At 38.7% G+C, this 15,738-nt stretch overlaps 1 protein-coding gene across 1 annotated transcript in view; it reads right to left on the bottom strand.

Moving 5' to 3' along the window:
* Positions 1–15,738, bottom strand: part of stx8 (syntaxin 8) — a 50,272-nt gene that overhangs the window by 25,027 nt on the left and 9,507 nt on the right. The window contains exons 5-6 of the mRNA XM_089005726.1: positions 14,973–15,106; positions 12,529–12,621 (exon numbers count right to left, since the gene is read on the bottom strand). Coding sequence (XP_088861852.1) covers positions 12,529–12,621; positions 14,973–15,106 — 227 coding nt within the window. The remainder of the gene's footprint in view (positions 1–12,528; positions 12,622–14,972; positions 15,107–15,738) is intronic.

Below are 15,738 nucleotides of genomic sequence, written 5' to 3'. Positions count from 1 at the left end.
CCAGACAATGTGAAAAAGTATGTCCACTCCAAGTGTAAGGGTTTTTGTCATTTTCATTCAAATTTCAGGACCCACAGAATATTGAGTTTTAGGATGACATAAACATTCAATTCAGCGTAAAGACCCTTAAAGTCTCTTCTTTCATCAGAAAAAAATAGTTAATTCTTGAGTTATATGATTCTGCAGTTATCTGAGCTTGAAATGGGGGTGGCTGTATAAAATACAATAAAATACATACAAATTGATGTATATAGCACTTTAACAACAGCCCAAGCTGTAACAAAGCGCTAACATGAACAAAATGTAAATGCTGCCCCCTTGTGGGAAAGAAAAAAAAAACATTGCCAGAGGCCATGGCCTGCACTTTATCGGCACCCTAGCATGAAAAAAAAAACCCGAACAAATTCGGGAATGGCGTTTTACGTCATATTTTCAATTCCCGAATAAATTCGGGAATGGCAGAGAATAAATTAAGACCTCAAGTGTCCACTCGAGTACACATGGTGTACTGAATCAGCAGAACAAATGCATCTTGATTTTAAAACATGATCCTGGTGATTTCCTCTTTATAACAGGAAATAGACAACCGGTGATAAAGTTAAGGAAACATTTATATTTGCTGTCAAAGCGAGCAACCCGAACAGAATAACCATGCCGAGTTTGAACAGCGGATCAGATTAGACACGTGCAACGTTATCAGATGGCGAATGAAAGCGTCAGACACTTTTACGTTCTTAAAAGCGTAACACATTGTTACATGTGTGTGGCGTGATTAAAGTCTTGCGGCAGTATCGGTGGGGGGGGGGGGTGTAAACTCGTCACTTTGAAAGGTTTGCTGATTTGGATCGGATAAGTAGCCACTTCAGAAAAACATGGCTCAGATGCGGGGACATGTTATGTCTATGCAGAGGTGTCTTATGTGTGATGCATAATAAAAAGAACACAAGGACTAAACTTGAGATAGATACCATGCAATGAAAATGTTACTGAATGTTTACTCATTCCATGACATTCCTGAATTGAAAATATGACGTGAAGCGCCATTCCCAAATTTGTTTGGGTTTTGTTTTTTTTTTCTTGCAGGAAGGGGTTAGGGGTGTGCGGATCAAGCTTTGGTCAGACCTCTGGCAATGGTTTTCCCCCCCACAAGGGGGGGGGGGTGCAATTGCCTTTTGTACAGCCGCCCCATTTCAAGCTCATAACTCCGGACTTATATAATTTAGGAATTGACTCTTTTTTTCTGATGAAAGAAGAGAGTCCAAGATTTCTTATGCTATTGATTGTTTATGTAGGCCTAAAACTCAAAATTCTGTGGGTCCTGCAATTTGAGTGAAAATGACAAAAACCTCGGCACTGGAGTGGACTCATTTTTGCACATCCTTTGGCAGGGAATTAGTTAAATGCCCTACTGAGTTGAATGGACTTGATTTCCAAATAAAAGTGATTTGGATTGCCTTACCATATCCGTATTCTATCTTTTAATAATAATACATTTTATTTCTAAGCGCCTTTCAAAACTCTCAACGACACTTTACAGTCACAAGATCAGAACTTTTTTTTGTGCGGGTGAGCAGGGGCCGCCTTTCACTCAATCCGGAAGTAACACAAACTCACGCCACTAATGTGAGTGTGTATATAGACGGACAACACAATACATCCCAATTTATATAGCCCTTTCACAACAGCTGAAACAAAGCGCTTAACATAATAGTCAACACAAAGCAAAATAATAAACATAATAGGAAAATAAAAACATGGACAGTTGTGCAATCTTAACGACTTTCCTCATGTACTCTATGATGTTTGAGTACAAGACAAATACTTTATTACACGTGAATGGAACTGTTTGAATAACTTAAAGGACAACCGACGCCTCTGGACAAGTTGTGTCTATAATTTGAAAAATCACTTCAAATGACTCCTACTGAACGTAAATTCCACCGCATACAGCTATATTTTATGTTTTAAGACTCGCGCTGAATATTCAGGAAGTCTTGTTTTTGAGTTGATGACGATCCCGACGTGACGTCACGTTTGGAACGCCCCCGACCGCGAAAGTGACACACAATGCATTTTGCGGTACTGTGTTTGGTCTGAAAACTTCGTGTTAATCCGTGTTGATGGCGAAATTAGAAGGAAAACACATAAATAACGCGATGGTGAATCGTTGTGTGTTGCACCAAGACAACTACTTGATATTCGCTGACATAAATTCCCAGCAGACAAATGAGCCCATTTCCAACGGAGCTTGGGCGCCATCTTTTGCATTTCCTGGGACACTACATTTCAATCCAGATGCCATTGACAGCTCGAATTGATATGGGAGGACTCCTTTAATCGATTGCAAACATTTATGCTTTCCTTTTCAGAACTATTTGAATCATATTCATAACTGGATGAGTAAAAAGAAAGCATCGCCAAATCTGAAGACATTGTTTTGATTCTCAAGCAAGGCAAGGCGTCTTGGCGTGACGTCACGAACAAGGGGGCGGGACCTTCTGAAACTGGCCACTTCCTGGTTCAATTTGAAGTAGTTTTTGGACACTTTAAGTCATTTTTATTGGTGTTTTTCATTTGACTAAAAATAGCCTGCGTGTTTTGGGCATTTTAGATGCTATAAACTGTTTTTCTGATGTCAGTTAGGAAACAAAAAATGGTGCCAATTGTCCTTTAAGACGTCTGTAGCTGAATTCAAACAGAGAATTTAAGGTTGTATTTTAAATATTTCCCAATGAACCTATAAAAATATTTGTGGATTATATTAGCAGGTTAAAATCCTCAAAAATCCTTTTGGCGACCACTTCAAATGTTTTTCACAAAGAAGCAATTCCCTTGAAACTGATGGCAATATAATAAATATTTTAAAGCTAAAACATTTAAATCTTATTCGAATAATTGAAGTCAACCACCATGATTCATTGTTTTTTTTTCAATGTTCATAAGTGTCAATTTTCCTCCTCAAATGCGTTACACCTGTTTACTTCTCCCAGATCCAACTGGGTCATTTAGACCCCATTGAGTAAGTCGTCCTGAAAACTGTTCTAAAGCTTCACGAGAGATCATCGAAATCATTTGACATTTGCGTGACATTCCTCGGCCCGCTGAAGTAATTCTATGGCGGTCTCAGATTCAAGACATCAGCATTTGGCTGAGTTGCAAGGTCGTTTTCACACTGATAATAAGAGTCAATGGAAATGTTTTCAACCCTTGTAATAATAATAATACATTTCATTTAAAAGCGCATTTCAAAACCGTCAAGGTCACTTTACAGTCACACGATACGTTTTTTCCGTGGGTGAGCAGCGGTAGCCAAATGCGCCAATGTTCACGCAAACCAGAATAACTCAAACAGATAGAAAGCTAGCTAACTATCTAATACCTGGCTATCGAGCGTGCTAGATAGCCAGATAGCCAGCTAACAGATGGCTAGCTAGATAGCCATCCAGCTAGCCAATAGACAGCTGTAGATACTGTAGATCGCAATTAGATAGCTAGCTAGGTAGCCAGCTAGGTAGGGATATTTTTAACTTGATTTATGTACAATAGGACTTATAATGAAGATGTAATATAAGTCACTAAATCTCATAAAAAAACATTCCCTGGCTACTCCGTAAGGGAAAATGAATCGCTTTTAATACACCGCAAAATGATTTAACCAGAGCAGGCTAAAATGGGCGTGCGCAAAGTTAAAATGACCTTTTTTTTTACTTTTGTCAAGGATTCAAGTCCACTTCTGGTTTTGATATGACAATGGAACGTATTTCCGAGGTGAACTCAGGTTACTAAAAAGTAAAGCACAGAACACATAAATGAGCCTGTTCTCACGAGAACGCCGTCAAGCTAACCCACATTATTGCTATGCTACAAATACTGGAAAACATGCCGCGGATGTTTTAGCACACCTGCGCCCCAGTGATGGAATACAACGTATTGGTTTGCGTCCCAATTTCTCACGAGACTACATCTTGTAACAGAGACGGACGGAATAGACCCATTTGAATGGTACAGTTGAGTCAGTCACAGTTAGATACTATAAAACACAAAGAAACTTGTGATGGAAAAATATCGGGAGCTGTAAGTCAAATGTAAGCTGTTAATGATTTTAAAAAAATGATAGAAGGCATGCAAACAAGACATAATCATATGGGTGTGAAAATGATTCAATAAGCGCATATCTGAGCACGCCAGTATCTGGAGTCACGGTATTGGCGTTCCAGTAAAACCCACAAAGCCAGTTTCAACGCTCCTTATTGTCCACTAAAACGGAATAAAAAGCAGATTATTTCAACACATGGTGCTTTGAGCGAAACCCATCAAAACGTTCTGTTTGTATCCAGTCTTGTTTAATCCTTTTGGCTATAAGCAGAGCGATTGGAAAGAAAGAAACTGTGGAATTCTCCCGCCCTTATTTTTTTGTATTGTATTTGTTTTATAATTGGGCATTTCATTTTTTTCCCCAATGTCAAATTCATAGTTTGTCAAAAACTTTTGGAGCACCCGGCATGGTGGCTGGACAAGACGGATGAAGGAGAGAAGCAGCTGAGAAAACTGCCTCACCCACACAACTGTTGACGGGCATCTGGATGTGATTCTTTCTTGCAGATGAGCGCCACGGGATGGAAAACACCTTTATTATTAATCATATGGTTTATTGAAGGTATGTTTTGAGCCGGGATTTGAACCTGCCAACACCAATTATCCATGAATGTGATCAGCAGATACCGATCATGCGAATTATCAATTTTAGAGCTACAACTATGGGGTTTTCTTGAAGAATTAATTAATTGGTTGATTTTTTTTCATTAGATTTGATAAACAATAGTGAGATTTCTACCACTTAAGCATTCAAGAGCAATAGACAAAGAAAATGCATAAAAATGATGTTTCAGTGACTATGCTGGTACGTAACACGTCAGAAAATGGGGGAAAATGGAGATACAATTATTATAATATAATATATATTTAATATAATTGTAATTATTTTCTTCGAGTAAGGCAGGTTTTTGCAAATGTCCTAGATCTAGATGGATGAAACTCAATGACAATTCACTCACATTGACAGAGAGCCCCGTAATACAATTAGAATGAAGTCGAAAGACCAATTGTAATGGAACTTCATTTGGGTTCTAAAGTGTGCCAAATTCACATTGCCAATCCAGCAGGAGTACAAGTTTAACATTCATAATTTCATTTCATTAAATATCAGTATAAGAAGAAGGAAAATGACTAATGCCTGCTACTTGCAAGTCATTGCATTAAATATTTGGATGAACTGGATAAAACTATAAAAGACTGATCCAACGAGTAGATCTTAATTGTTCCACTGAACTAAAATGTTTCTTTCTTTCTGCTTCTTCAAAGTACCGTCACGATTTGGTTCACTGGTCTCGGTTTTCATGAAAGTCAAGATAAAAAGAAGTTGTACCTCCAGCGGTAATAAAACACAATGGGAAAAACACATCTGTTCCCGATGGATTAAGACCAATCAAAACCATGACCAGGCATTAAATCAATGGCCAACGGGATGACATATGTTCAGAAGAAATAAATAAAAAAATAATAAATTAAAAAATACAGTATGTACCTATATCTATCTGTATATATATATATATATATATATATATATATATATATATATAAATAATATAATGTGTATATATATATATATATATACATACACACATTATATCATATATATATACATATATACACATACACATATATATACACATATATATATATATATATATATATATATATATACACACATATATATATATATATATACATATATATATATATATATATATCGATATTCAAGGGAGTAAAAAATATCGATATAACCGGGACTATCGATATATCCGATATGTAATTTTCTCCATGCGTGCATAGAAATAGTATCGATATAACCGGGACTATCGATATATCACGATATAACAGACTTTACACATATATACACATACTTTATTGTATGTTTAAAAAGAGAACACAAAAAACATCCAACTGATATCCATTTTTATTATCAAGTCTTTCAGGTCACAGTCCCAAAAGGACCAAAAGGACCTTGAATTCAACCTTCATCATGTCTACAATTTACAGGAATTTTACGATTACTCTAACCACACTGGTACTAAATGACACATTTTTCAAAGAAGGTGCAAGTGTGTGATGTTAAAGCGTTGTTGGAATCGAGCCACTTTGTTGGTAAGCCACATAAGGAAACATTCAGACAGGCCTTTAGTGTGTGTGTGCGTGCGTGTGCGTGTGCGCATGCATATGAAGAAAAATATATATATATATATATATATATATATATATAATTTATATTTATTTATTTATTTATAGATATAGAAATAGATAAATAGCTAGATCGATAGCTAGATAGATCGATAGCTACATAGCAAGATATACACACACACACACACACACACACACACACACACACACACACACACACACACACAATACACCCCGACATCAGCCCTATGGCAAATACATAACTAGAATTTTTTTTACAGACAATGCCTCCTCTATAATGTCTCCACAATCTCAAAATCTTACCTTAAAGCTCTATATAAATAAATATGTATTGTATTGTATTGTATTACCTTGACCCGCATCTAAAACTGGAATAGGATGCATTTGCAAAGTGTCAACAAAGCTACTTAAATACACACTCATCAAGTGACAGAAGGTGCGTGGGTTGGGGGAGGTCTACTAAAGAGAAACAGGAGGTGTGATTGATGAAATGTTTTCAGATGTTGTTCTTTGGGGTCCAAAAATGTTAATTTCCTCACTCCGGCCCACGAGCGCAAACGGCTCATGTCACCCGAGACGTTCATGCCATTGTTAGGACCTTCCCGACAACCGACGGTCCCGAGACAGAGATGGATGCTGGTATGGATGGACAGATAAATAAAGACATCGGGATTCATGATTGATTGTAATCCGGCGAGAATGTAGAGTTTGATGGTAAATCGATGAGCAAATCTTTGTGGTCACTATTGCAACAATGGGGCATAGAATTCGGGTAGGCGCTAAAACGAAGCATGTGTTCCTGAAAACCCATTCTGTCTATTTCAATTGAAATAACGTAAACCAAATAAAAGAACCCCGGATTATAAAAATATTCCACATGATCATTTACTAAACAAAGCTACAGAAGACTTATTTGAAATTTATAGTTGGTCTTCACTAATGAGAACCACCGAATACCAATGTGCCGGTGTCCAACATTATCCTCTCAACACATTTAATGGCTTCAATAATTCATGAAGTCACGCATTCAGCCAATCCAATGGCCACACAAGAAAGACAAGTTGTTTTTTGTTGTTTGTTTCCACGACGTCCCTCAAATGACAACACTCTTTTGAACATCGCCGCATGGATCTCTGCGTTTTTATAAAGTCTGGAAAACACGACTCATTACATCCAGCGTTGTGAGTCAAACAAACTGTAATTCAATCTTGTAAGCTTTTCAGTCAATTCTGCCACCAAAATAAACTTACGTCGACTACAAAAAAAGATATTTCTGACAAGACAAAACTTTCTTCTGGATGTGATGGATCTAAGAACAAGTGTTCGCTTTTCTTCGCCGGCGGTTACATCACACGATAATACACCCATGGTTGAAGAAAATGTTACCTATGGTAACTAGAGAAGTGGCAGAATCATGTCAACATATCAGGAGCTTTATCAATTGTAAAAAGAACGCAGGGGCATTGATCTTTGTAACCCTTAACTCATTTACTAACAGACGTGCAAAAATGTGTCCACTCCAGTGCCAGGGTTTTTGTCATTTTCACTCAAATTGCAGGACCCACAGGATATTGAATTTCACGAGTACATAAAAATTAAATACAGCGTAACAAACTTTAGACTCTCTTCTTTCATAAGATAAAAAAGTGAATTCATAAATTATATGGGTCTGGAGTTATATGAGTTTGAAATGAGGGCGGCTGTCCAAAATTCAATACAATACATACTGTACATATTGATTTATAAAGCGCTTTAACAACAGCTGAAAATTAAACAAAGCACGAACATGGAAAAAGGGGAAATGATGCCCCTTGTGGAAAAGAAAAAAACATTGCCAGAGGCCATGGACAGCCTCATTTCAGCACCCAAGCATGAAAAAACAAAACGCGAACAAATTTGGAAATGGCTCTCAACATCATGGCTCTCAACAATTCCCGAATACATTCGGGAATGGCAGTGAATTAGTTAATAAGACTTTACTGTTTCATGAGAGATTTAACAGTATTCCTGTGTTTCACTCACAAAACATCGGGCAGATTATTGGATTGGATTGATTTGCCTTTATTAGTCTCACAGTGGAGAAATTTACATTTCACAGCAGCAAAATTATAAAAGGAATGAAAGTAGAAAAACAAAATACAGGAGCTGCTGGAAAGGCAGAGTATTATGAGTATTTATTTATTTATAGAGGGCTCACATTAGAGTAACGCACAAGACACATTGGCTCTAAAACTGACAAAGACTGTTTTTTTTATCGTTGTTATTCATGGAAACTAAATCACAATCCAAATAAAATGTAATTCATCATGACTTTCATTTTGGAGTCTGGGCACTAGTTAAGGTCTCTGAGTTCATCTAGCAACCTCTCAAAAGGTGTCAGCTCCCTGATTGACCCGAGCCGGAAATATTTCTCCAAAAGGAAATGGCTGCAAACTTCACTGCACTTGGGTCGTGGGATGGACTCCAGAAGAAGACTACAAAGAGCTTAATCTATTTATCGAAAAACACTTCATTCACAGTACACTGATCATGGGGGAACGGAAGCAAGGAAGAAAGTTAGATGTGCCAAATAGCAAGATGAACATGGGGAGTCTTTTGTCAAATTACATTTTATTTGCCTTTTCGGTGGAAATTAAACTCAGGTTTGAAAGTCCATTTTGATATTTATTAGACGTTGTCGTAGGGCTGCCACAAAAGTGCCAAAATCAATCGGTGGGGTGATGATACTTTCGTACAAAGTGCGGGGTAGTCATTGATAGACACAAGATATGGATTTTGTTTGTCCAAAGGTGCCCAATCTATGGCCGCGGGGGCCATTTGTGGCCTGCCGTCCATTTTTCACGATCCCATGGGATCGAGTAACATGAGAAACCAATGCATGTTTAAAAACAAATCGTAAAAGGTGGAGTTGGGAGCATGAGAAATGTTGTTGTTAGAAATAGCTATATCGACCAATAAAGTGTTTTTATCCCTATCTGTCTGACCTGCTTCAAATCTCCGTTCCCTCTCTGTCCCTCAGGACCTCATCCTCCCTTCACCTCTATGTGCCCTCTGCCCGTCTCACCACGATGGGATGCAGAGCTTTCAGCCGCTCTGCTCCCAAACTCTGGAATTCACTTCAACCTAAAATCCGTAATATTGACTCCCTCCCCATTTTCAAATCCCACCTCAAAACCCATCTGTTTAAAATTGCTGTCAGTGTCTAGTTCTATCTGCTATTTTATTATTTATCATTTTACGATGGTTTTATTGTTGTGTGCTTTGTTTTTATTGTAAAGTGTCCTTGGGTGTTTTGAAAGGCACTTGAAATTAAATGTATTATTATTATTATTATTATTATTATTGTTATTATTATTATGTGCTGGAGATGTTTTTAGATATGCAAATAAGCTCAGTACTCAATTCTCACCAAATTTCTTTTCGTAAAAAGACGATTCGTTCGTCAAAGGAAATATGGTGAGTACCACATTTTCGGCTACAAAATTCTTGAAAAATGCTAAACTATCAGACAGAAAGCCGTGACATGGCAATTTCTTCCAAAATCAATTCAATATTAAATTTATTGATGAATAGATTTAACGCGTTTAACAAATTAGGGGTCAAGAATTTCAAAGTGCCCCTGGCAACTTGGGATTTTTCTTTCTGATGCTCCAATAAAAAAAAGTTGGGACACGCCTGAGTCTAATCTAGCGGAAAAAAAAGAAACAAATAAACACATAAATAAATATATAACTGGATAAATAAATACAAAATAAATAAATAAATAAATAAATAATGAAGAAAATAATTAACAACTAAATAAATATTGAAATGGGTGAATAAATACAAAATAAGTAACCAAATAAATAAATAACTACATATTTTTTAAAAAAATGAACATTATAATGATGCAAGCTCAAATAAAGAAAGTAATGATGCAAGCTCAAATGAAGATCGTACATCATCTATAGATTTTGGAAATATGAACCCAACGAAAGCAAAGCTAAGCATTTGTTCGGGACGTATCCATGACTTATCTTTCAAACGTTATTGTGTTCACGCTTGTGAAATTTTCTCCGTGAGGTTCCAAGCTGCGATGGAAAAAAAACTGAAATTGAAAAAACATCTCACAGTTCATTGTGCTAAAGGAAATCCAGACACAACAACCGTGTCCAAATGTTCAGTGAATGTACTGTCAATGGAAATTTGTAAAAACAAACAGTCAAGGATCATTGGTAAATCACACATTGTTTTGTGATGCACTCCAAAATGTGAGAATCGTGTCTTGACATTCTCCAGGATTATGATTTTAAAACATAAATCTAATGTAGACTGTCAATCATTTGTCTGGTTTGAACAAAAAACAACCTAATGCTAAAGTTATAATAAGTTTAAGAAGGCTTATCGCAGAAACGACTAACAACTGCTTTGAATTCCTTTCATATTTTTTATTGCTTATGCTACAAGCATGAAACGGGAAGGTACCAGGGCTTTCAAATGTTCAGCGTTTCGGATTTTAACTGATGGAAGTGTTTAAAACCCTTGCAGGTGGCACATGTTTTTGATCTTTAAAGAAATAATAACTTTCACACCATCAATTTATATTCAAGGGTAATGTGGCCTCCATTACACGGGGAGCCAGTGTCGAGCCATTGTTTCTGCGGCCAAAATAATTAGCCTTCGCGCATTCTTGCTCTCGAACGGGTGTAGAACAGCTCTCCCGCAATTTGGGCTTGTATAATTGGAAACACTGACATCAAGGTGAAACAATGAGAAGGGAAAACACGCCAGTTGGAGTCACCGAAGGAAAGGAAAAAGGCAAGAGGAGAGCAGGCTAAAACAATCATCTCTCGTTTCTCATTCTCTCTCGCTAGCCCATCACTGTCGGATAAAATGCGCCAAACATCTGCCATTCTTTCCCAGCAGAGTGGAAGGTTGATAGTTTCCCTGCTGAAGTCATTTCAACTATTCAGCCTCTGTTTCAGTGCTTGGATGAGATATTACAAGATAGTTTGACGCCTTCTCTTTCCTCACTGGAATCGAGTCCGTGAGGAATGATGAGTGCTTTTTATAAAGACAACTTTAGGTATGTGAGCTTTGGTGAAGCTAATCAATCACAGAAATTACAAGCCATTAAAAAAGGGCGGTGGGTGGGGGTGGGGGGCAGTTGGCGTGGCTTCGGATCTCTCTATTGTAATGGCGGGTCTTTGCTTTTGAAAATATGCTGCCCAACTCCTCGGCTTCCATTGCAAATGTCGCATTGGGGAGTATAATAAGAAAAAGCTAAGTTAAAATAAACTAAACTAAGCTAAACTAAGCAAAAGTAAGCTAAGCTAAACAAAGCTAAGCTAAGATAAACTAAAATAAGCTAAGATAAACAAAGGAAAACAAAGCTAAGCCAAGATAAGATAAACTAAGCGAAGGTGAGATAAAATGGGCTAAGATGAGCTAAGATGAGCTGATCTGAGCTGAGATAAGATATATTAGGATACCCCCGAGTTGTATCTTAGCAGACTTCTGTGAATTGCATATGTCACAATCCTGAATCGGCATAACCAGTGTGACCGTTTACCGGGGGTTCAATAACCGCGAATGAGCTTTTCTTTCCTTTTTTGAAGGGACTAAATGGGTCACAATATAATTGGCTGTTCGCAAAATTGAGTAAACAAGTTACCTTCAACTAGCTCACTGGTGATATCACACCGAATTACAAAAAAAATATATATATATTCATTTAAACTTAACATGGGACAAATTTCTTCCATGCAAATATTGTATATGTTCAATGGGGAAACTGTTTTTATTTCCCCAAACATATCAAAAAGCACATTTTAGAGCAACCATTTTAATTCCATCACATCACATTATTTTTTTCTCACAGTTATTTTACTGTCAGAATCAAATATCAGCCCATGCCACATCCTTACAAGATATTATTCTTCAAGAGAGAAAATCAACAACACCGCCGCAGCCAAGCAGCGCACTTCACTTTGTCTCAATTGTGTCATGATGACAATTGACCAAATTCTTAATGGTCGATTTATCAATGATTACGCCCATCTGTGTTCATAACACATAAAGTCCCTAGAGAACTACAAATTAACACACTAATTGCTCGGTGGTTACGTTAATGATCATCCCCAAACACAATTGCAGTTTGGTATCCATTTCACGGTCCATTTGTAATGGGAGTCATTCATAGATCTCAAATAGGAGCAGTGGGTATGCAAACACGGAGCCACTGCTCTAGACTCGTTTCCAATTTTGAAGATTATAATGATGCAACTTTACCGTTCTGTTCATCCAGCTCATTGCCAATCTCCTGTCCCATTATCTTCTGCCGGCTAATGACTTGCGTGAGGGCATCCAGTCCTGCATCCTGGACTGAAACCACAAAAACAGGGGGATTAAAATTGAAGCGGGGAAGAAGGTGGGATGGCGGGAAATAAATACATGATGAAATTGGCTTCTTGAGCGACGGAAAGTGTGGCACAGATCAGCTCTGAGGTTCCACACGTCAGTCATCTATCGGCCTCATTTGAACTATTATAACGACAGCAGTCCGAGGTGGAGCGAGAAGAAAGAAAAGACTTATGGCTCCCTTTCTGATCACCGAGATGAACTCACTGTCTATCACTGGATTTTTTTTTTTCCTATTTATTTATGAGCATGCTTTTAGCTCCACCATAAACTGGAATCCTCTAAGAGCTTTTGGGTTTCGCTATCATAAAATGAATCCTAAATTGAAATGAACCAGAGCCATAACGGAGGCATTGCAATAAGATGTCACATGCGGGGTTCTTAGTGATCTGGCGTGTGGCTGTTCAAGTAACGTCTGGGCCATTTGGGGGAAAAGGGAGAAAACAGGCGATGGGTTTTATAGCATATCTTCTTGATGTGGGTAGTCATGCCCACCTTTCATGTGTTGGCATGCACGCATACAGATGGCCAATATGGAGTCAATCCAAACCTTTTTTTTACGCGTCATATTTTGATCTATTAATTTGTGCTCACTTAACTGCGTGTTTTACTATCTCTTACTGGAAATAGCCTTGTAGTGTATTTGTGTTACAGCGACAAGAGTGGTTCCATATGGGTACGACGGTGGTATAAGGCTACCCACTCTCGAGGACCCGCACATTGCAAGAATCAAGACAAGGGCATGGAAGTTCCTACTGGACCCTGCGCACCCTGTCCACCACCTTTTCCAGTGACTCCCCTCTGGCAGGTGCTATTGATCCATGCGCACCAAATCCAGCAGAAATTTAAACAGATTATTTCCTCTAGCCATTAACTCTAAACATTAACCCAAATATAAGTGTTTAGTGCCTCTTTGAAATGTTGCACAACCCTGTGGAACAGCATGCCGTTCTAATCATTGTAGCTCCAGCTCTGGACTACCTTGAACCACTGTCTGCCTGATAATTTGCACTTTGTCTCACAGTTGTACCACTTACATTAAGGAATTCGATTTGATTAGAGGGGTGGCCCGGTAGTCGAGTGGTTAGCACACCGACTTCACAGTGCAGAGGTCGCCGGTTCGCGTCCCGGTCCGGCCTCCCTGTGTGGAGTTTGCATGTTCTCCCCAGAGTGGGCTGGGTCCTCTGGTTTCCTCCCACACTCCAAAAACATGCATGGCAGGCAGATTGACCACTCCAAGTTGTCCCTAGTGTGAGTGTGAGAGTGACTGTTGTATGTCTTTGTGTGCCCTGCGATTAGCTGGCAACCAATTCAGGGTGTCCCCCGCCTCGTGCCCGAAGACAGCTGAGATAGGCTCCAGCAACCCCCGCGACCCTAATGAGGAATAAGCGGTACGGAAAATGAGATGAGATGAGATTTGATTAGATTAGATGAGCTGTTATTAGTGTCCTCCATACTTTATTGGTCATGTCTTTTTTATGATGATACTAGTGCAGCATGTTGTAACGGAGATAAATTCCTTGTGTGTTCTTCAGACAGATGTTCCCCAACTTACGAACATTCGAGTTACGAATAACGGTACATACGAATATTCTTGCGAGTGCAGTATATCAAAAAATGTTGGGACAGAGATGCTGTAAATTAGATTTGTATTGCGCGCCTTTTTCCGACCGAGCTTGCATTCGATTGTGCGTACTGTGCTTCATGCACACACACACACAGACACATGAGAGGTTTGAAGGGCTGGATGTTTTCGGGACGGACACCAAGGCTGACCAATCAGTGCCCGCTGTGCTATGCTGAAGTGTTGCCAACGAGCCGAGCGGAGCTCGCTTACGATTGGCTGCATAGAGTATGTGGGGGGGAGGGATCCCTCTTCCCAGTTGACGCTCCAGGAGGACGTGATGCATAACAAAAAGTAATGGCTACTGAAACGTAATTACTGAATTAGCTTCAGTAATGGCTTATTGAAGACCCAAGGATATATGTCTTCGTACTACAGTAGGTGCAAATTTAATTTACGACTGTTAGAGCGTCTGTGTCTAATACTTCCCCGTTCAGTGTTTGACATACGTTCTATACAAAATGTGGCACTGAAACTGAAGCAATTTACAAACAAATTCACCTTACTAGCAACCACTCGAAACATATCTCGTTCATAAGGTGGGGAGCGTCTGTACTTGGCTAATAAAGGTGATTATGATTTGCGTGAGTCGTACAAAGTCCAACATGAGCGACGTGTGAAGGCATGACAACCAAAAGATGATTGTTGGATGACATCATTCGAGGGAAATGAATTGGGATCTAGAGTTTACCTTCGATGATTCGTTGCTGCTGCTGCTTAATCTCTCCAAAAGTCAACCCACGGGTTTCTTCTGATTCATTAATGAGCCACGGGTTGTCTGAGACTCTGTCGCTTGCTCCTGCTCCTCCTGCCATCAAGGTGGACCTTTAAGACCGTAACACCAATATGACAGTGATTCATATGTTTATGTTTGGCTGCTTGTTTTTGCTTGCTCGTTTGTACCCATGTACCGTATTTTCACATTTGTGGATATTTATCTTAAGGTATATTCTTACTGAGTGGCTTGTGGTTTATTAGACACAGACAGATTTTTTTTAACTCAGGAAAGAAAATAAGGTGATGTTATGACTGGTACTATGACATCTGACACCACCGTGTGTTGTGTTTGACCTCATTACTCCAACACACAATGCTGGAGCCAAGCAGCACATTGAAACTTGGTACTTTTTCGCGAACGGCTTTGTGATGGTTGCTGCCCGCACTGAGTTGATTATCCATTTTGGAGAGAATTATTTTCAGTTATCAAGTTCTGACATTAAGTCTTTTTGGGTGGTATATATAACCGATACCGGCCCTGATTTAAAGCTGCACTTAACCAATTTCATCAGTATATAGGTCGGTATACCTGGAGATGTGGCCAAAATGCAACGCAGTACCGATCATGGCAACAAATAAAATGTCCACACACCACATGCCAGAATGTATATGTATGGGTATTGGGCTTTAAAACAAAACTTAACAAATGTTATAATTATATATAGGGAGGAGGCGCCAAG

This window comes from Hippocampus bargibanti, linkage group LG10 (assembly GCF_051943395.1).
Source record: "Hippocampus bargibanti isolate YZ-2025 linkage group LG10, ASM5194339v1, whole genome shotgun sequence".
NCBI lineage: Eukaryota > Metazoa > Chordata > Actinopteri > Syngnathiformes > Syngnathidae > Hippocampus > Hippocampus bargibanti.
The sequence above is the reverse complement of the archived record's forward strand: the minus strand, read 5'-3'. Positions and strand labels throughout refer to the sequence as shown.